At 34.1% G+C, this 24000-nt stretch overlaps 1 protein-coding gene across 1 annotated transcript in view; it reads right to left on the reverse strand.

Annotated features, from left to right (window-relative positions):
* The window catches only part of LOC135212841 (dynein axonemal heavy chain 5-like), a 281888-nt gene that overhangs the window by 73712 nt on the left and 184176 nt on the right, over nt 1–24000 (reverse strand). The window contains 15 exon segments of the mRNA XM_064246609.1: nt 215–430; nt 3330–3475; nt 3901–4099; nt 5494–5600; nt 5603–5715; nt 6384–6610; nt 6878–7047; nt 7390–7538; nt 12455–12585; nt 15445–15637; nt 15942–16064; nt 16321–16484; nt 18376–18581; nt 22858–22975; nt 23248–23370. Coding sequence (XP_064102679.1) covers nt 215–430; nt 3330–3475; nt 3901–4099; nt 5494–5600; nt 5603–5715; nt 6384–6610; nt 6878–7047; nt 7390–7538; nt 12455–12585; nt 15445–15637; nt 15942–16064; nt 16321–16484; nt 18376–18581; nt 22858–22975; nt 23248–23370 — 2385 coding nt within the window.

The following is a 24000-nucleotide window of genomic DNA, read 5'->3' on the forward strand; positions in this document are numbered from 1 at the left end:
TCAGTGGCTATTTCTAAAGAAGAAGAAAGCTTGTGTATTTTTCTCCATCTTTTTTTTTTACCAAAATTTCAAAATTACTGTAAACTTTGGTAGTTCAGATTATCAAATGTGTCCAGATTTATTTTTTATATTTCTTATTTTGAATCTGTTCTGTAATTAACCGTTTAAGAAGATCCTCCAAATAAAAGACGTCATGTTATGTTAAGAATAATACCTTCAGTGGCAAAACCTCCTTGTTCACGCCAAAGAAAAAAGCCATCGCCCGCGTCCACGACAAGAGACCAGCAACATCACCACAAACCCTCTTAGCTGTATCCATATCATAGTCTTCGTTACTGAAGTACGGTTCCAAGAGCTCGACTATTTCATCGTTTATTGTGTCCTTGGGATAATTCTGTAGAGAAAGCAGGAAAGTGGTGCTTGCCATCATCTGGAAAAGAAGAAGACATTTCAACCGATGAGCCTCGAAGTTCTTATTTGATATTCATGGAGTTCTAGATTAAGGAAAACTCACGGACAAAGAAATATTAACAACAAAAAAGTTTACATGTATGATCGTGTTAATGTTTTCAATTTATTATTATAGGATAATGAACAGAGAATACGTAGAAATAAAAAATTCAAATTTGGGTTATGATGTCTGGCCATGAATCAAAGTTTTATAACAAATTTTGAATTGCTCATTTCGTCAAATATTTTGCTAAAAATAAAGGTATTGTTGGTGTTATAAAAAGTGATTAGATATAGTGATCCTTAATCTAAACCGTATGAACAAATATCTTAATGAAATTCATGCACTTGGACATAAAAGTAATATATGTTTCCATAAGAAATGCCTGTTTGTTAGTGTCATATATCTGACATGAACTCGACCATAACCTAATTCCAAACTATAACGAAAATCTTGCAATAATGATCAAATTTTTCTCGCAAAAATATTTTAGTTTTTAATTACTTCTAATGAATATAACTCTGTTTCCTATGAAAGGAAGTAGAATAAACAATCATCTTGATACGAAAATTCCCTACTAGAAAATGAGATAAGACCATGGATGAATGAATCATTTCGATATAGGCTCCATTTGGCCTTCAAAGTGAAGGATCAGTTAGAATTTTAAGTTAAAAGTCACTAATAAGAAAAATAAAGTATAAGATTTCGAAGGCAAGATATAGCACATAAAAAAAAAATATTCTTGGACGTACTCAAAACTATCATCACGTGTTGTCTCAGGTACAGGATCCAACAAGAGATTAAATTACAACCCGTTTGCCATCCACAATTTCTAGACCCAGAGACCTGAAGAATTTTGCAGTGTTCATTTAGCCGCTGGATATGATCTCAGTGAACATAATCTTCACCAAAGAGCTTAAAGTACCAATGGGAAGGAACCAAAATGGCAATGCAGACCATGAAAGTGTCTGTTCCGCAAATTATCCAGAACAGCTCATTTTCACACTTGCTAGATAATTGATGTCACTATTCCATTTGGTAAATGTAACTGAAGCATCTCTTTCCATTTTGATTAGATACTAATGCCTCCATCACTTGGATGCAAGTGATGACCTTTCATTTTCCAGGTCATACCAAATTTTTTAGATCCAGGCCATGATGTATTCAGGAAACTGGTTTTGACTTTGGAACTCCTGTTAATACCGACAGGTGGAGCTAGTGGACCATTTTTACGAAGAGTAATTGTAGATGGGGCCTATAGTGACTACAGGGATGTCATCTCTGGTGTTTCTGGAGTTGTGCTCTTGGCCTATTACTTCTAATATTATTTTATGTGGGATATGTAATTAGTTATTAAAGTGATGCTACTCTCTTTGCATTGCTCTCATCTCTTGAGTAGAGACCTGTGGTCACCGAATTTCTTAACAGAGATTAAAGTTAAAATTAGTACATATGCAAATTATCTGGAATCAAGCTAAACATAAACAAAACTCAGTGTAAGATTTCTAGCAGATCTAGTTCACTGGATCTCCCCACCTAGATCTTTTTATTGACAGTGTTTCTTTAACTAGGTCTGATTCTTGTCCTCAAATTCAAATTTTGAAAAAATAAATTTTTCTCTTCTTCAATTCCAAAAATTCAGCATATAAAGAAACACTGGTAAGATTTTGTGCAACTTCTGTATCCTGAGGAAATGTTTTAATATCTATTTTTGATCCTCCATGCTTTGTATATCTTTTCATGTTTGCTCTTCTGCTGTTGGCTCACATCTCAAGCTTTCATACTCTTAATTTAAAATTAATCTCTGGCACCCTTGTCCAGTTAGTTATTGTCCATGCTGTATAAAGCATTTCATATATCTGATCATAATTTGCTTTGCTTTCATAAAATCTATCACATAGCACTGGACATGGAAGTAATTCAAACAATATGGACGATCTTCTATGGGAACCAATACTTGGCATATATTTGGCATCTGTCCTATCCTTTTGTTGGTGCTGGTTATATTATTTGTTATAATTTGTTATTTCTCTTCCATAGCTTATTCTGCACTTTACAGTTTACTTTTCTGTACCATAGTACCCTTCTCATTGGGGATCTAGGGCTTGTACTATACTGGTTTTCCAATTAGAGATCCTTGGCTTGTAAAAAAATTATAATCATATCAGTGGCATATTTTCTTGTATAGTCTTGGGACTCTGATAAAGTGTAATAGTTTAGGTTAGGCAATGACTAAATTCTTTGATAGTTTTCTTAATCGTTTTTAGAAAAATTTACAGTATGTATACTTTCTCAATAATTACGAAGTAAACACATCTTTGGTCTCTGAAGGGAATTACTTTTTATATTACTTGAGCTTCTCCTATACACCTATATCCTACTTCATTATGACTGTAAGTTTACCAAGTACAGTACACCACCACCGAAAAAAAATACCTCTCTAGTATTCTGCAAGGTGGAAAGAAAATTAAAATTTTATAAACAGCACTGTCATCCCACTCGGCTTGAGCTCTATCCAGCGGAAACTGGAATAAATCAAATCCTAACTTCATGCCATTAAATAAAAGAAAGAAAAGAATATATATATATATATATATATATATATATAGTATATATATATATATATATATATATATATATATATATATATAGAGAGAGAGAGAGAGAGAGAGAGAGCCACAAATAAAATAAAAAAATAATAAAAACTGATCTTTTAAGCCCATATTTTACTTGTAGAAAAGTAAGTTGTAAACTTAATTCTGAACAAATATCTGTGTACAGTCTTACCACAAAGGGCAGCTAACTTAACCCAAGCTCTGGGGTGCACTGTATTATTCACTTATTCCACGTTTAACGTTCAATTTGATTTTCATGTTACCTTAAGGCTCTCAGGCCATGATGGTTTTGGGCAAGGTACGGCAGGATCTGGCTTTACTGACTGAAGTCGTCTTTGGAAAAGAATTAAGACGCAGTCCATGATTCTCATGACGAGGTGAGGAGGCCTTCCCAATTTGCGAATTGTTGCTGCATTTGGTGAAAATGGTTAAGATCGTTGGTTATTATTGTATGTGATATATTTACACTAATTATATAACTGTAAGGCAAGTAGTATTATCATCACGAAGAAACTTATTAATGCAACTTTTATCACAACATTAAAAAATAACCTGGAAGAAAATGGTGCACGGTTTACTTAACATCTGTTAGGAATGATTTTGGGGGAAACCCCATGGTTATATTTATTGAATGCTGTCAGGGAAATAATACAGACGTCTCATAAACAGGACTTTTTCTATATATATATTATATATATATATATTATATAGATATATATATATATATATATATATATACCACAACATAAGGTATTTTCAGAATACCATACCATTAACTTTATGAAATGAAATCGTTTTTTTTTTATCCTCATGTGGTTTTCAATAGGTACATACCAATATGGGCAGGTTTTATTGTGTTCAGAGCTTCCTCGGCCTCCTCCAAAGCGGGTCTGGCTGCTTCCAGCTTCTCTTCAGCTAAAGATTTGTCTTTTTCAATATCGTCCACGAGAGCCTGAGCTTTGTCACGGACTTTCTCCACTTCCTCCTTAATTCCTTCTGCTTCCTCTGCGCTTCGTGTCACTTCCACCAGGATCTAACATCAAATCATGATAACTCATGCAGTTTATCGTCTTTCAAGTACTCATAATTACAAATGATGATACATTTATCAAAATATGCTCATATAAAGCAAGGGGCGGGTCTGCCATTGAATACATTGTATTACGTCGTGCATATAGTAGGTAAAAGCGAGGAAAGTGATTTTATTCAGATGAATACGAGTATGTGAGCCATTGCATCAGCAATGCAGGCTGAAAAGAGTGTTTGGTACAGCATGCGGCTCACTTATATACCTAATTATTGTATAGTCACCCAACATAATTATGATCACATTCTCAAACATTAAGCAGTATATGTGAATGGATGACTTTCATATGTTTCGTGTTTCGTGTTCCCTTCATATATCACGTGGTTTGTGTATATATATCTATATATATATATATATATATATATATATATATATATATATATATATATATATATATAATATGTGTGTGTGTGTGTGTGTGTGTGTTTTTTACTATATATATATATATATATATATATAATATATATATATATATATATATATATATATATGTGATGTGTGTGTGTGTGTGCTACTATTATATACATATATATATATATATATATATATATATATATATATATATATATATATATTTTACATAAGCATTAAACTACAAATGTCCTTTAATGTCCAATTCGATCTACCTCGGAATCAATATATTTTTTATGTATGTTAACTCTAGGGGAACTTTTCATATGATAAAAATTTCGTCGTCTCGTAGGCTCGAACCACGGAACAAGAACTCATGACTGCAGTGATTCGCATTAAACCACACAGTTCTTGTTCCGTGGTTCTCAGGGCTCGAACCACGGAACAAGAACTCACGACTGCAGTGACGTGCATTAAACCACACAGCTCTTTCTTCCGTGGTTCGAGCCCATGAGACGAGGAACTTATCATGATATATAAAAAGAATTCCCCTTCGGTCAACATATATGAACAATATATTAAAGAAAAAGCAAGGTGCGATTAGACGAATGTATGAATGAAAAAGGTGAAAGAAAATTCTCAGCGCAACATCTGTGAAACCAAAGGGCCAACACTGACAAAAGTTTTCGATATATATTTTTACTACTTTAAAATACTCTTGATGCCATAACGTCGAAACTTTAACATTTTTTTAATATTGCATACAAAAAACAGTCAAGGGTCGCGCTCAGGGGCATCGTCGTGTCTCTTCCAGAATCTCTTGAGAGACTTTTCAAGGAAGCAGTGTCCTTTTATTTATTTATCTATTATTTATATTTTTTGTGAAACCAAGTAAATGAAAGGGAAAAAAAAGGCTTTAAGTTATAATCAATACCAATCTGGTGTAAAATACCGCCCACGCTTTTATGAAGGGCTCGGGCCCAACTCACTTTGTCGGCTTTCTCCGAAGCCAATGCTAGTTCCTCTTCCATGACAGACAGCTCCTCTCTCAGGCGCTCCACTTCTTTCGACGCTTCCTTAAGCTTATCCAGCCCGATGTCATGCGAGTGGCCGATTCCCCGATGTCTTCCTTCTTTTCACTATAAACCTTTTTGTAAATATTGATAAAAGCTAGGAATGATTTGGGCGTAACGTGCGCTGACCGACGATATCTGATGAGAGAGAGAGAGAGAGAGAGAGAGAGAGAGAGAGAGAGTATTTAATTTATATACTAAAATCCTTTAAAGCAATAAAAAACATAAAGTTTTGAGATAATGGTCAGCTTTAGCTCTTTCAAGATATCTGAGAATTTTTCTTTCATTAATCTTAGAGAGCCTCGTGTTCTGTCGTCAATAACGGTTCATCTACTCTCATAGCTGTCAGGTCACCCCTTCCTCTAGTTAATCTATGTAAGTCAGAATTACTCAGATTGGTCGGTTCGGTAAACCGCCTTTGAATTCGTCTTTCCTTTATTTTTTTTTTATTTTGTCCATAACGTCCATTCCTTGGGGCGTCCAAACAGCAGTAAAAAATGTAAGAAACGGGCGTCGACACCTCATCACACTCATATAAAAAAAATGCGTTGAATAGAATTCAACGACTTATTGGCAATTGTAACAAGTGCTCAAATCAGTTATCCAGCATTTGCGACACAGTAATACGCGATAAGTTCCCAAAGTGTCTTCATGAGGTATTTCACTATAGTGTGGACACACCCTCCTGGTTTATTCTGTCGACTCTTACAACTTACAACAAGATGATAAGATATTTCCGTAGAGAGCCTTGCTGTTATTCCAATTTGCCCCAGAAAATAACACAAGATTCTGGAAATTTAACCTACCTTTGGAAATAGTCGGAGCACAACTGTGCAACATGATCATGAATGGCACCCATACATTTAACCAGATTCAGTTTGATTTCTGGAGTGCTTATGACTTCGAAATTCTCCAGAAAGTGTTGGGCCACTGCTACCAATGCTTCCTTCGGCCAAGGTTGAAACCAGTCGATCGTACAGCCGCTAATGAGTCCGGGGAACTTCATCGCTCGATTTCGGAATTTTTCACCAATCTGGTTTACAAAATTTTATTTTCATATCTGGGTGAAAAAATGAACTCTTATTCTAGCCGTTTTCATTTCATTCTATACCATGGATTTTTTAAAAAAAAATCATCAGATGTTTACCCTAGAAAAAGATCATGTTTTCAGTTTTGTTACGTGAATGATGTCTTCCACGTAATACTCTACAGATCACGAACTTGAACACAGACTGGAAGGAATAATTTAGTAGTAAATTTTATTCTTTATTTTTTCACTGCAGGGAAAACTTGCTCTTACCGGAGAGAAGCAAAGAACGACGTGGAGATTCTGGCGAGTTCTGGTTAAGAAGAAGTCCATCACGTTTTCGGGAGTAGGCGGCCGTCTTGGATGTTCTCTTTTCATAACAGGAATAAGCTCACTGACAATCTCCCCCTGTTCGTCCCTGTTAAAGAGATTGCTCACCATACCTGCCAAGAGTTTAGAGATAATGTTCAGCATACAAACTTATCGATCTGACGGTCTAATCGTCTGTCTCTCGCCAGATGCTCTGAGACCAAATAAATCCATATCGAATAATCATCAGTAAAACATACTTTTACTATACCCTTACAATATTATCCACGTACGAAATTTTCTGTGAATTGGACCTGAACATTTATGGGAATGCATGATCAAGAAACTGTCATGTGACAAACGTAAGAACTATGCACGTAATTATTTCGCTAGTTTTATTGGCTAAGACAAAATAAACTCTGACCAAAAATTCATTTCTTTTGCACCGTAGTTATAATGAAGTGAACAATTCTCACCTGATGAAAGCACATTGTTGAGGTATTCTAAAAATCCTTCTTCCTTAACTTCTTGGTCTGTGAATATGAATGTCGTACCCTTTCCCTGTATGCCACAAGTACGGTAAAGGACTTTCAGGTCCTCCAACAGGTTGGCTGTATTGTAAGACCTATAAAAAACAAATTAGGTTGTACGTACTGGTATATGAAAGATATTGTGGCGCAAGTGTAATATGAGAACGATATTGCTTATGTACCCATTGCATTAATTTTCTTAAACTGAATATTTATTATCATGTTCATACACCATTACTAAAACTAATCAATGATAATAATAATACTCATATTTTTATGTACAAGTGATGCCTCCTTTAATGTATGCATGTCATAGTAAAAATGCTGTTACACCGTTTTGGCTGGTGATCATCGCAACTGTTACATTTGATTTGTGTCCTTTGTTTGTTTTGTATCATTCTGCATCACTACACTGTAAGAACCTAATCTATGCTGGTGTTTCCTTTCAACCACTTTTAGTATTAAGATAGCACTCCATAAACTTACATGAACATACATGGAGCAGTTAAGATAGCATGTTTGCAGAAGTTATCTTTAAAAAGGACTATGCAGAGAGAACTTAGAGTCGCAATTAATCTATTTGCTAATGTATGCACATTTAAACGAAAGCCTGCAGTGTTGGATGTACCATGACTTATTTGTGCAATGCAATGCTTCATGCAGGTGTAGTGTTGTGCAGTGTGGTATAATGCTCTCTCCGTGCATTTATGCCCTCATTTTGACTCTGAAAAGAGGACTAGCGACTCCGGTGCATGGGTCCTCAAGGTTGGGTCTCAAACGGGAATAACGCGGGCTTTAATTAACAAACGTTCTTACTTTTAACTTTTTTGTTGTTGTTTACTTAATTTTTCTTATATGATAATTTATTTCAAATCCAAAAGAAGTAAAGTCTTTTATCACTGTTTTCGAATAAACATCATTTGAATATTATTTTGTTATCAAAGTTTAGCGTAAAAGAATCTTGATTTTTTATTATTTTACTCTAATTTTAATACATGAAATCAGTACAATTATAAAATAAAGATGCGATAATTTTTTATATAAGGATAAAAATATGATACCAATATAGGAAAAAATATAAATTACAAGAAAAGAAAAACAAATAATCTTGGATATAGCAGGCTTGATCAATTCACGTAGTATTTTAGCTACAAGATACGAAGAGAAATAGTGCAAAAATCCTATGGAAAAATAAAGAAAACCTCTAAATTTATAGTTTTAGTTACACATAATCTTAATTTAATAGCTTTTCTCGTCGTCTTAAGCAACCTAGTTCATTCTCTCGATCGGAATGTTTAAACCTTATGCTTTGAACAAAATATTTTTGAGAGATTGACAAGCTCTCTTGTTTTTTGCCAAAGAAAAATCAATCATTGCTAAAAGTTTAACCACGTAATTCCCACAATATTTTCTCGGCTCACTTAATTTCTCAAACAAATGGAGTGCTCTATGAACAAAGTACACTATGTCAAGTGTAGGAAGACAAAGGCCACCATTACTCAGTTTCTCTAAAAATTCGCTTGAAATGTTGCCTTCACTTGCATCTGTTATCCCATATTTATGAACAAGATAAACCAGCAATAAAAACCTTTTGTTTCTTGATCATCTTCACAGCTGGAGCACCGGGGTGCATGGGGATCCAAATTCCTATTGTGTTTTCTTATCGCATCATGCTTGACCATTTGGTGCAAATGCTGAACTTTACCAGCAACAAGGACATCCTTGACATCAACGTAAAATTTTCTACCAAACCGCCACCTGGCCTGTCCAAAAATTTTTTCAAGATGATCTTCAGAAAATACAGAAGGGTAATATATTCAAAGTTTACATTGATGTCAAGGTTGTCCTTGTTGTTGGTAAAGTTCAGCATTTGCACCAAATGGTCAAGTATGATGCTATAAGAAAACATAATAGCAATTCAGGTCCCCATGCACTTCCATGCTCCAGCTGAGAAGATGAGCTGTGTAAAGAGGATATTAACCTTATAGAAAGTTTTCGAATTTGGAGCACTGGAGAATTACTTGATCCCTCAGATCCATTGAAACAAAAATTTTTTTTATTGCTGGTTATCTTTTCATAAATATGGGGTAACAGATGCAAGTGAAGGTAAACTTTCAAGGGTATTTTTAGATGAACTGGATAGTGGTGGCCTTTCTGTGCCTACACTTGATATAGTGTTCTTTGTTCTTGGTGCATTCCATTTGTTTGAGAAATTAAGTGAGCTGAGAAAATATTCTGGGAATTATGTGGCTAAGCTTTTACCAATGATTGATTCTTCTTTGGCAAAAAACAAGAGAGCTTGTCAATCTCTCAAAAATATTTTGTTCAAGGCATAAGTTTTAAATAAACAAGCGTTTGTTAAAGCGCATACTACCCCGTTTGGGACCTGGCCTTGAGGACCCGAGCACCGGAGTCGCTAGTCCTCTTTTCATGTAGCCTATACTCCACACCCACGCCACTCTTGTGCCCTCAGTACACAACTCCCTGCCAGTCTGGCAAACAGTGACATTTTTTTTATCCTCATAAAGTTTTTAGGGGAATCCTTTCATGGAGAGTAAAGACTATGCCATGAAGAAGAAAGAAGACTACAGAGAATATACGAGATAGAAGAAAGAGGAGTTGCTCAGAAGGCTACTCCATGCTTGCTGCAGAGGTGGGTGGTTTTGAACTTCAGTCAATCTTCTCTTCCCTCACCACAGAAAGTAATGGCTCAAATGCGCCCCAACTCAAGGCTGATGCAACATTCTAAATGTTCAAGGAATGGAGATATAGGTGCAATAACTACTGCATTATGGCTGACCTTTATAAGCTCTCTCAAGGAAAACAAATTATCCACATACAAATGTGCCAGGCCCTTGTAAGTCAACGTTTGTTGGAGCATACTTTGCAAATCTTCCCTTCCACAGATATGTCTGTAGACGAAGTTTTGGATGCCTTGCATAAAGGGTCTATGCAATGAAATAATTTGCCTAAAGGATATTACACAGCGGCAGACAAATGGAAGCAGAGTCTATTGGTGATATCTATGTGAGACTTCAATGCATCACAAAATGAAGCTACATGTTTCCCAACTGAAAATTGCTCTTCTTGGACACTAAATCATCATTACAAGATTTAATCACCAGTTTTCTGTTATAAGAAACAGCCAAAAATTACACCTTCACTATGCATGTTCCACCTAACCAGTTGTGTCATTTCTGCCTATGAAAATGAAATGAAGAATAAGAAAAGTGGAAAGCCCAACTTTCAACAAGGACAACGACATCAGTTTTTATGCTTGTGCTATGCCCATCAGCATGAACCCAATATGTGCCTAGCAGCCAACAGTATTTGCAAAAGCTGCACCAGCTTTGTCATTGGTCCAGGGCAATTAAATGTCCTGCCAGCAAGGTCCAGTGCTACCTGTGCCATTGTATCAGTCACTTTGATAAGTGCTATAGGGAAATGATTAAGAGTCCTAGAGATGGATCTTCAAGCAATAGATTCTAGACTCAAGGAAGAACAGCTGTTGTTACTTAGGGTCACCTTCCTGCACCACCTCATAGATGCCCAATTCTATCTGTGTTCTGTTAATCAAGAATGTTAAGTCTTTTATACAGATGTTACTAGACACACACACACAGGTTTTGACATCACTATGATTGGCCAACAACACATTGAAAGTTTGATCATCCCCAGGAGCAGCTTGCAACCTCCTCCACTGTGTCACGTTCACTGCAGATGAGTCTAAAATGGCACCTTCCCTCGGTACATGACAGGCTACTCTCACTTCAGTAAAATGGTCTTATTCTGCTGGAATTCAAGTCCACCAAAAATTTCCAGACTCGGCTTTTGTCTTACACTAACTGTTAAGAGTTGGCCTTAATACCTAAGCCCATTTATGTAGTAAAATATGTCAACAGACATCAGGAGCGGCCCAACACAACAAGTAAATGTTATACGATCAGATATCATAACACTGTTTTTTTCTGTAGTTGTGTTGAATATGCATTTTTCCAAGAGAAAAATGTTGCCTTCACGATGCACCAGTTTGTGTGTATACATGCACCTGCAAGTACGCTCACATGTCATCCATTAGACAACAGAAGAGCCTTTCATAAAACAGGTAGAAGGAAAATAATTATTTCTTTTTGAGCTTATTATGTATATTATACTTATGCAATGAAGAAGAACTGCAACGTTCATAGATTTAGAGCCCTAACGATGTCTCTGCCACCTTCATTAAAGAAATTATTGTTCGTTAGTTGAGCGTGTGGTAATACAAGCACAAGTATGTTATGAGGTAAAAACAAATAAGTTGAATAAATACAGTCTTAAGAGTAATGAAGACAGACATGAGTGACCTTCCCAGTAACTATGCAAGTACACAACCACATAAGAAATTATTGAGGAAAATAGAAGGATTATTGGTAGTGGAAATAACTTATATTTTTCTGAGTCTTATTTAGCCTCGATTATCCTTAAAGGTGTAAAAGAGGAAACGTAGAATAGCATGAGCTGCAGTTACTGAAATTTAATTCGGTTTTGTGAAACTTTCTTATGCTTTCTCTACGATAACTGTGCTAACTGATAACATTAATGATAGATACAAGCTTTCATGTGAAGTTTCATTGAAACAGTAAAGAACTTTTGAAATACAATAGTTAAATGCGCAGTTAAACCATGCTTTTAAATGTAAAGAAAATAATTTATTTTACATAAGTACTTCATTTATTTGCATATTTGTCCATAATAAGTAAGCTTTCATTTACTAATTATTTGAAACATCCCTGGCAGGTACTGCTCTATTGCACAACTGAATTACAAAGAGGTTAAATAAGACTATTTGCAAGAAGTACTTCAGTGTTTCAATCCATCAGTTGACTGTAATTAGATATTTGCTTTGTGATGGCAAAAACATACGAAAGGAAATGATTGTGTACTCAATGGTATCGCAAGAGAGAAAAGACAACTTATTCCTCTCACGTTTGATTGTAAATTGGTTTCCGATATGTGAAATGCTCTGAATTACCTCGTTAATGTGATTTGGAATGTCTTGTAACCAGCGATGAAAGATGCTAGTTTAGTTAAAGATTGTTTTCCGGACCCTCCCACTCCAACCAAGAGAGCATTTCCACCGGGATTACGAATGATGCGAGATATCTGGAAAAAAAAAAGTTTTATCTTCAATAAGTAGAAATGTTATTTCGGAATAGGTACAAATATCCATAAACAACAAATATTTTTAATGCAAAAAGTGGAATATTATCTCTTTATTAGTAATTGCCACCTTCTAGCCCCTCTGCCATAAAAGTTAAACCCAAATATTGCTCATGACACTCTTTGTTCATATTCTTTTTGTTTAATTTTATTTTAATTTTAAAATTCCAATGTTCAAAACTGGCATTATTTTCAAATTTACATATTTTCATAATTATCACTATAACATTACTAAAAGAAATTCAATCAAATTCTACAATTTATCTTCATATTACCTGACAACGTTTTATGTTACATTGTGTTTTCTTTGTAATCTTTGTAAAAAAAAAAAAAAAAAAAAAAAAAAAAAAATAAAAAAAAAAAAAAAAAAAAAAAAAAAAAAAAAAAAAAAACTCCCTGCTGTTCTTGTCCATATATTTATTGTCAACATATTTCCAAACGTTATTCCAGTTGAACGGATTATACCATGGTCCTATCGTGAGTTCGTAAACTGAAAATTCCAAAAGCAACTAATAAATCTCTTTATTTGACACATTCGGATGATATTATAAGCAATAAACATTCCAGTGACTATCAGCCACTCTGCTATAATATAATGGAGCAAACATTTTGCAATCTGAATAATGAATTTTAGCTTCAATGAAAAAAAACTTTCTCTGCTTTTAAAAAAAGAGGTATGGCATTTTATAACGAAAACATTTATTTTGGTTGCTTTTTTACAAAAGTAAGGAACGTCATGGCTCTTGATGTACTCACAGTATTCAAAATTGCAACTACTCCTTTTAGTTCTTGCAAATACATGCACAAGAGGTTCACGACTGCTCTGAATTCTATGTGCATAGTCATTTGGGAGTGAATATGCATGCGATATATACCACGTTTTTGCTAAGATCTCACATTTATGATTACAGATTTCTTAAAGATACTAGTCATCTTCTTCGCCTTGTTTTCCAGTTTAGACCAATTTAAATGAACACTTCTCTGATAACTATAACTGTGATGGACACCTCATATATTACAAGAAACTTGACGATATTGATATCCAACAACTGGCTATACTATCCTGAAGTTTTGCCTTTATTCAGAATTGCACCTGATGCACTATACTCATCATTTGTCGCTTGATTATCACTATATTCACGAACAGAAATATTCAATTAATTAGGTAACAGCAAAGAAGATTTTGACAACTGTTTCTTTAACATTCTAATAATGGAAAATGGATCAGAGAGGTTCCCAATTATGTTTATCACACTTCAGCTCTTTTGTATAACATTTCAACTAAATGAATAAAACTACTGTCAAATCCAAAATTTCCCAGTATTTTATATAAGAAGTTATGACCAACACGATCTAAAGCTTTTGTCCAACTTTAATTTATTAAAACATAATAGCTATCTTTATCTAAATATTCCAATTGATATTAGAGCTATTTTCATAACAGCTAAACAATTCAGATGATGTTATCAGATGCAATACGCGTTCTAATCTGTTAGTTATTATTTTCGTAATTATCTTAAAATCCACATTTAACATTGTTATTGTTCTCTAGTTTAGTTTGCAGTTTGTGATAATCTCCTTCTTTCGGTATGAGAGTTATTACTCCTTTGTTTATCTTCGAAATGGTCTTAGGCTGGAATGTAAATCTTACGAAGCTTGCCAAATCTTGCTTGTTATTCCCAAAAGTTCATGAAGAAAAAGTACCTGACGTTAAAATCTTAAAAGATTTTAAAATCTAGATAATTTTCACATTTGCTCTATCATACGACCTTGAAACTCTTACAGCAAAAATAAAATATTTGAGCCAAACACAAATATAAAACTAATTGTGCCTTCAAATCGTTATGTCAGTTCTTTTCTAAACATTCGTCTTTTTAGACACTAGGTTACTGTACGATGTTCTTTACAGCTATTGTTTTTTCCAGTACTGAGAGTGGACAGTAAGACAATACGGCATTCGGCACAATGTACATAATGATTTTTTCTGAAAATTGAAAAGCAAGCAACTATACTCAGTATTTTTCCATATGTCCACCCGCCTGTGGTGTTTGCGTATGGTAACACTGCGTCCCGGGCTTTAGATAGTTGTATTCAGCTTACTTTCAATAATTATAATAATATTCTTTTTCGAATATTAACTGTGTAATTCGCATACAGTAAATTATTAAAACACTTTTAAGTTGCAAAAGTACACCCTGATATCCTTGTATTTACCTAAAACTTACACATAGCGTAACTATCTAAAGCCCGGGACGCAGTGTTACCATATGCAAACACCACAGGCGGGTGGACAGATGGAAAAAAACAGAGTATAGTTCTTTGGGAGCAGGAACTTATGGCTCTTAGTTAAAGTAGAAGTTAAAGAAGGTTGCCTAATAGAACATCTTGCCTAATAGAACATCTATGTAGGCTTTGGGAGGAAGAAAACCACCACTTCAGGAAATCTTAATTAAAAGAGAGATCTCGGAATTATTTGACATCCGAAGAGGAGAGCAGCATTCCATTAATGGGAAAACAAAATATCTGTAATATATGTATGCTATTAATGCATCATCTATGTTGACGCAGATTCCTTCCAAACTTTATTAGCACTTAAAATATTCCTCTACAGGCACTGTCCAGAATGCAGTCAAAATTACGGCATAGTCGAAAGATGCTCAAGAAATAGCATGGCCTTAAATTATTTGCAAATTATGTAATACAGAAAACAAAACAATAAAGTCTTTTGGAGTTTCAAGGCAAAACTGCGAAAAATAAAACAAATTTCAATTAAAAAGAGAGGGTAAAAAACCAAGCCGTTACCCGCGTGAGATGAATCATGGCATCTTGGAAAAAGACGAGATCCATCCCAGCCCCGCGGACGATCTCGTTGTACTGCGCAAGGAACATCTGGAGTCTCTCTTCCAGGGTTTGGAAGGAGGGTATCGGTTCGTACACTTTTGGCATCTCCATGTCAAGATCCTCTCCTTCATCACCGGTCGGTTCAGGAGCATCTCTGAAAGAGAGAGAGAGAGAGAGAGAGAGAGAGAGAGAGAGAGAGAGAGAGAGAGAGAGAGAGAGAGAGAGAGAGGATATTATTAGCAGCGTCAATCTTAACCAAATTTAAATTCCTAGACCCGGTAGGCAGAAACACAAGATATGTTTTGAATGAATGAGAGGATTACCTTTAACGTTTATATTTCATGTATGTATGAAAATACATACATGATGCTTTTACGTAACAATCATAAAGAAACGTGAATTTGAATGACAACAAACTTCAAGAATCATTTGAACAAAAATCTAGAACTGAATCCTACCTCAGGAAATCCACAAAAAAATGTTTTTTCTGGATACACTTTGTTTTCTTTGGCCCTAATGCCATCTCAGCTCCACTGATCAAAGTCTCTTCAAACCACTTGACATCCTTAGGTGACGTAAATCTTAGAAACAAACCGAAAAGAGTAAAATATATATAATTTATATCGGCACGTAGACACTGTACAAGTTCATTAAAACATACATGATTTTAATGTATATAATGCAACTTTTGCAGTAATATTTCACTGTATGAAATTGTAGGCATATACGTATTGGATATAATCTAAATGAATTATGAAATCAAAACTACTAGATGAAAGACATTTCACTAGCAAGTGTTGGTTCTTTTATACTCTATGCATTCAACAAGCTATTTACCTGTCAGCTATAACCCGACAGCATTCGTGTTTCCACAGAGATAGAAGGATGCTGGTTGAGGTCACAACATTAGCTGCCGCCCCAAGCATGCCTTGCCACATGCGCGACAAATCACGCAGATTAAACACGTAATGAAACTTGGCTGGAGTCGGCAATAATTTATTCTGCAAGATTCCCTGATGTTATAACATACAGAATAATCATTGCACGTGTTGCATCATATTGACGATATGCAACAACAATAGTATTCGTCATGGTTAAAGTAATTTTACCAACAATAAAAACGAGGATTAGAAATACAAACAATAAGAAAATATGTGAAAATATTTTCCAGTGTCATAACCGAGAAATAAGAGCGTCGTCAAACGTATAAAAGATAAGCGAAGGATTCGCAGTGAAATTGCAACGAAGTTATATACGTCGTTGGTACCTCTACAGCCATCACTAAGAGTGCTAGCATTTTCTTTTAGTTTACTTCCACCGGTGACAGGATACCATCAATAACTAGTTGGCATTAAAGCTTGTTTATTCATTTTGAATATGTTACTTTTTCCAATAAATGAACGATAACAGCAATAGAAAGGACAAATCGTCTGTTCTTTGGTCTTCTTCCTATATCTCTTCCTAAATAATCAAGTGACTGACTTACTCCTGCAATTCTTGCCTCTTGAATCTTTCAAGAACAATGAGCTTTTATTTGTTGAAATAGTCAATTTTCCTTCAGTAAGAGGAACAAACATAAGAGATTTGATGGAAGCGTTCTCATTTTCGAATTTTCATCGTTTTGTGGATCGCCAAATAATTAAACCATACTGAGATCTAGATTGCTTTTGTTGTTGGATGGAACGAGGTTTTGAACAGAAGCCGACACTACGTCTCATATTAACAGCTTCTTCTGAATCTTGTTTACTGCTGGTGGGAGGAAGATTTTAGCAGTCAGATCTGAATCCCAGGCTCATTTTGAGAGGTTCATCGTGTTCCTTTGTTTAATCAGAGCTGTTTTTACCATCTGTCTTTTGATTAGACAATTTCTGCTATAAATTATGCGTGACATCTTCAAATGCATTCGATGGTTATGATTATTTATGTGGTTAAAATAGCTGGGCTCTGCTGGCCATATCTTACTGAACGTTTGTGCATCCCATTGCTTTATGGAGAATGTATTAGAAAAGGGAGCAATGTAAAACGATTTAGGCAAAATCTACTCCGAAGACAGTTTCTCATGACTGAAGATTCTGTCACATGCAGTATTTTAATTGATTTGTAGTTTTAATAAGTAAGTTGCCTTCAACTTATTTGGGATGCATCATGTAATCTAACCCATCAAACTTTTATCTAAAACGTTTTTCCTTGTTATATTAATTAGAACATTTTTTGGCCTCATCTCTCATGGAATTAAGGATTGCATTTGTTCCTTGGCTTTTGTAATTTTGGGGAGTGTTCCGTTTTTTGAACAATTACAATACTGGATTTGTCACGCCTTCAGTTTTGTCTTGTTTCATTAATTTCAAGATGGATGCCTATCACGTTTTATTTTTTGGCTCAATCATATGCCTTTATCTTTTCCATTTTATTTTGTATCTGCCTAGATAATGGGCTTGTAGTGCAAATTTCAATTAACTTCTCTTAAAAAGGTAATAACAATGATATCTAGGTATCTAAGCAATGCTCTCTGAAAATGAAAATTATGCGATTTTTACCTAACACCTCTGTTATTTCTTTTAACGAGTGCATAGTGATTCCGAGTGAACTATCCAGCTACAACATGTACCAACTTCAAACTATTTCAATATCTATTTGAAAAGTAATGCAGGGGATGTTGGGAATGTTCTACCTTATACGCAGTTTAAATACGTCATAACTATAATTTCGTAGTTATACAGAAAAGCCTCTATACATATGGAACTTCGGATATGTAACAACATAAGAAATGATACTTTGTAGCTGAAGTGACTCACAGAATAAAAGTAACTTATACCGCAATTTTTATAGAAATATATTTGTTGAATTAAAATCATGAAAACACTGTTAGGGTAAAAGTAATAAACAGCTAACCTTCGTGTAAGACCAAAGTTTTCTTGTGAGAGGAACTAACTTTTCGACCATATCTCGGACTTCGGGAGTGAAACCTCTTTTGGTGCTGAAGTGGCCTCTGGCAATAACGCCGAAGATCTTGTTTATTGAATTTTCGGAAGGAATCGTTGAGTTGAAAATGCAGAAATGTCTTTTCAGACGCGAAGGGATGTCATTTCGACCTCCACCTACCCAGATTATAAAAGGACACCACATTGAAAACCAGATTATTTCTCTCTCTCTCTCTCTCTCTCTCTCTCTCTCTCTCTCTCTCTCTCTCTCTCCTCTATATATCTATATATATATAATATATATATATATATATATATATATAATATATATAATATATTATATATATATATATGCAAGGTGTTACATGAGTGTATGCAAGTATTTTGCAGAATAAAAGAAAAAGTAATTAAGTAATTTTAAGCAGAAAATGTTCTATAAACATATGCATTTTAAGGCCTCATTTGTCGGTGAGGGGAATTTCAAAATAGCCGCCATCATTAGTGCTGCCTTTACGTGATGGAGTTGGTAGTGAGAGGTCGGAGTGAGTTGCCTGGAATGTTGGGGGACCAGTGGTGCCATATAAGAAGATAGAGCGATTGCACACCAATGTGAGTAAAGTACATCCCAGCATTATTTCGGTTTTGAATCCATTTTCGTCCTTATCAGTGGTATTTATTGAAAACCAATTTATGATAAATAAAAAAGAAAAGTAGGCCTAACTGAATCTCCCATCCGTCAAAGGTAGGCTTGCTTATTCATTAGACACTTATCAAAGATTACAAGTGAATTTTTAAAAATCGCTCCCTCCCCATCTAAAGTAAATCATCAGAACCAGCCATAGGCTTAGACCTAATCATGATTTCCTGGTTCATCAATTCTGTGGCAAGGCAGCAGGACAGATTGCTCAAGAAAATACTCACAAATGTTATGCAGCATTCACACTACTTGCTTAATACGTCACCGCTGTTAACTAATTGTTGAAATTAGATTACATGCCAGAAAAAGAACTATAGTTAAAAGACTATCAATCCACTTGCCTCATTCACTTCAAAATGCCTCCCACCTCGCACATCCCAGGCTACTTCGATCTCCATAGCTTGGAAGCCACATTAATGATAAAGGTTTTTTTCATATTCCCCTCAATAAAAGCAGCCTTAAAATGTCTATGTTTGTAGAACATTATCTGCTAAAAATGACTTTTTCTCTCATTCCCCATAATATTTGCATAAACTCATGTTACACTCTATATATATATTATATATATATATCTATATATATATATATATATATATATATATATATATATGTGTGTGTGTGTGTGTGTGTGTGTATAACTGAATCACGAAAGTTCGGAACGTGCTGAATCCATACATAAAAGTATAAGCCACGAAGGAAAAATGAACAACTGAGTTTCTGCAAGATCTTTCGACGTTCAACGTCCTTTACTCAGCAGGTAAACTGAGTAAAGGACGTTGAACGTCGAAAGATCTTGCAGAACTCCGTTGTTTATTTTTCCTTCGTGGCTTATACCTTTATATATATATCATACATATATATATATATATATATATATATATATATATATATATATATATATATATATATATATATATATATATATATAAAGGTAGATACCACAAAGGGAAGGTGAAACAATGGAGTGGCGCTGGGCCTTTCGGCTTATTGTCATTTACTTAACGGACTGATAAAAACACAAAAAATAAGTTTACAAAGAAAGCTCTTATAATTGACGGATGAGGATTATAAAAAGAACATGTGTATCTGGAATCTAACACAGTTGAAGAATTAGAGGACCTACCAAAAATAGGGTAAATATTTAAGAGGTTTTACAAAGGATTAAGTCCAACAGCTCAGAAGCAGGGAAGAGCATATTAAGATATTATCCAAGGAAAGAGAATGACACCAAAAAATAACTGTGGAAGGAATAAACTGATTAGAAATGTTTATAAATGTACAACAATTCAATAATTATCCTTCTTGTAAACAATAAACATTTTTGCAAAATGAAAATTTTCAAAAAAATATATAATGTATATAAGGTAACTAATTAGTAATTAGGTCAGTAATTTTATCTTTAAAGGTCATTCTTGAACATTTTACTAATACATGAGCCCAAATAATAAATGCTATGGCTAAGGTTAAGATTCCAACTGGAAGTTATCCTTATAATAGCAGATTCTAAAAGATTTTGTGAAGAGAAATCTTTCGATCAGGCAATCACTAAACTTTCAGTTCAGTTTATCCTGTGAGAGTTTTCACTTCAGTGAATGAATGTTGCATTATATATTTGCCAAATGTTGACAAAATAGAATGTTGTTTAATTCATACTTCTAAATCCTTGCTGGATTGACCTATATGAAAAGAAGAGCAGTCCAAGCATGGAATTTTATATATTATATTGCTGTTTCCCTTATGGCTATTTTTTACCAACATCCCTTTTAGTGTCATTATAGGAAAAGAACAGGTTTACATTAAACATATCTATACCACTTAAAGGGGTATAAGTGATATTAGGCAAATATCATTCATACCCCTTTAAAATGGTACAGATATGTTGATGATATTTTACCTTCTGTATCTGCTGGTATTCATGTAAATGATTTACTCTCTAATTAGAATAACTAGTTACCATCCATTAAGTTTACTTTAGAATTAGGGAAAGACAATTGCCTCCCTTTCTAAGATGTTTTAATGCAAAGATAACCATTTTAATGCAAATTCAGCATTTAAATAAAACCAACAACTTAACCTATGTCCATTTTTATGTAGACCACCTTATTAATATAAAAATATCGATTCTTTCTTCTATGCTTGAACGAGTATTGCATATTGTTAGTCCCCAGTATATGGAGCAAGAAATCGAGTGCATAAGAAAAATAGGGACAGAATTGTGCTATCCTTCACATGTACTAGACATTTGCTATAATAAAACCCAAAAAAAGTTTTATAACTAAATTAATATGAGGAAAGAAACCCTAAGAATATTCTTTAGCTGGCCTTTTTTAGTGGTTTTGAAACCATAAAACCATTGTTAAAATATCTTAACCCCAACCTGGTTTTTTCCTATAATAACACACTAAAAGGAATGTTAATAAAAAATAGCCTATGGAAAACAGCAACATAATATGCGTGGACTGCTTTTCATTTTATATCGATTAATCCAGTAATGATTTAGAAGTATGAATTAAACAGCATATATATATATATATATATATATATATAATATATATATATATTATTATTTATATATTTGTATATATATATATATATATACACACATTATATATACACACACACACACACACACATATATATATATATATATATATATATAATATTATAATATTATATATATTTATATGTATATATTATAATATTTACCAGTCTCACTTTTACACTTGAGTGATTATTGGTAAATCTATTACGCAAAATAGTCAATGAATTTATATCTTCAAAGATATTAATGCGATATAATAATTATATATATATATATATATATATATATATATATATATGTATATATCGCATTAATATCTTTGAAGATATAAATTCATTAAGTATTTTGCGTAATAGATTTACCAATAATCACTCAAGTGTAAAAGTGAGACTGGTAAATATTATACCTTTCACAACCTAGACCTGCATTTTACCTTGCCTGAGAATACGCAGAGGTCAATTCGATATATCAACCATTATCAACACTCATTTTTACAAGTTAATAAGATATTAACCGTTTGTTAACAACTTTATCTGCTTGTGCTCTGATATTTTTATACCTTTCTACTCCGTCACCTTCTGATATCTGTTGACGTAGACAAGTTATGGAAGTGAAATAAAGTTTAGGTTTTCTTAGTTGAAAAGCACGCTGTTACTTAACCATCAGGGTTGCTCAAATGGACAGTATTTAAATCAGTCAAAAGGTACAAGAGGTTACTTAAAAACAATTCGGGTTTACTGAAAAAGTACTATTCTGTCTAACGATAATTCAGATTTGATTAAATTTTAAAATCAAATATTTATAGGGATATTTTTTCTTTTTTTAAGGCTAAGTGTCTGGGTGGGTCATAAAATAATTATGTGTTTGATAGCCTCCTGTTCCCTGTTGCCACCACCACTTACTACATTCATAGATATAACACTTTGATTTTAATGCTAAAATGTTAATCGTGTGCATTATTATGGTAATAGTATCTCTTAGCGAAAGAGGAAAAAATGGAAGACTTTTCATGAATTCACAAAAACAACCAAAGTTAATCAAGAACTGGTTGTAGTTACGGCTTTCAAAAGAGGAGTAGAAGGTTCGAGGATATAGTCACTGAGCCAGATGGAAAACCTGTCCACATGTAAGTATCGGTAAGATAAAAAGAAATGTGGTTAGATATGGGCAAAGATAAAATGAGATTGCCACTCAATGCTGACTCGTGTTCTGACCTGGATGTCCCATGGCTGCCAAAAACTGCAGATCAACAACGTGTGAGAAATCCCCAGGTTTTTCGAGGCTGTAAAACCCACTCATTTCCATTGTTTGTCGGAGGATTTCATTTGTCGGCTGAAAGAGGTAATGTATCTCTTATCATTTCGCTGACAAATCTGCCAGAAGCCATTATGATCCATTTGGTCCTACACTGAATGAGGTTCACGAGTCCCTTTCGAAATAAGAGTTCTTTGAAAATCTAAGAAATCATTTGTACTAACGTGAAAATACTTTTTGTGAATCAACATGATTTAGATTTGAAAGCAATTCTCATCTGCATGCAAAAGTTATCTGCTTTCTGATTAACAACAATAAAGTTAAAAGTGAAGAAATACCATCGCCCTCACCTGATCTCCCCAGTCGTTGATGTGTGGCATATTAAGGTCATCAATAAAGACAGTCATCTTCTTACCTGCCGGCGGACCGTAAGTGCTGCCCATCCTTTTGTCAAGGTAGCTTTCAATCGTTTTCTGGAAAAGGATTTGTTTCACTTGCTGTGAGCAGTTGCATTAAGAAAAGCTATTAATCATAACAAATTCAGTATCTAAACAGAAAAGTCAATACTAACTGTTAACAGTTATTATTATGATTATAGAAGAAAATATTCCAACCCATAAGTAGATTAACCAAATGGCAATACCTATATTTTGAATGCTAGAATGACAAATTTTAAATGTTTTTATTCCCTTATCAATACGTAAGTTATGAAATAACAAGAGTCTTCTATTAACTTAATTTTTGTTTCGTTATATCTATCACAGAAGATTAAACTTCTTAAGAGGCTGAACATTAAAGTGAGTGATCGTAGGCCTCGAGTTTTGTTTTTATTGGAAATTACTGAAGATAAGTGAGTTAAGATGCAATATTTAAACCTATAAGTTATGAAATAAACACTAACCAAACATTAGACTGAAGACCGGTTCCAGCAATAAAAGTAAATACCACGGACCGTACAACAAAATATTGCAGACACAAGCAACAACTTTAGTTGCAAGTGATAAAGTGATAAAAGATTCGCGGCGACTTGTGAAAACGGAGAAATGTGCGAATTCAAGGAAGAATTGATGTCAGCAGAGGAAACATAGGTTGGGTTCAATTAA

The sequence above is a fragment of the Macrobrachium nipponense genome, chromosome 41 (assembly GCF_015104395.2).
Source record: "Macrobrachium nipponense isolate FS-2020 chromosome 41, ASM1510439v2, whole genome shotgun sequence".
NCBI lineage: Eukaryota > Metazoa > Arthropoda > Malacostraca > Decapoda > Palaemonidae > Macrobrachium > Macrobrachium nipponense.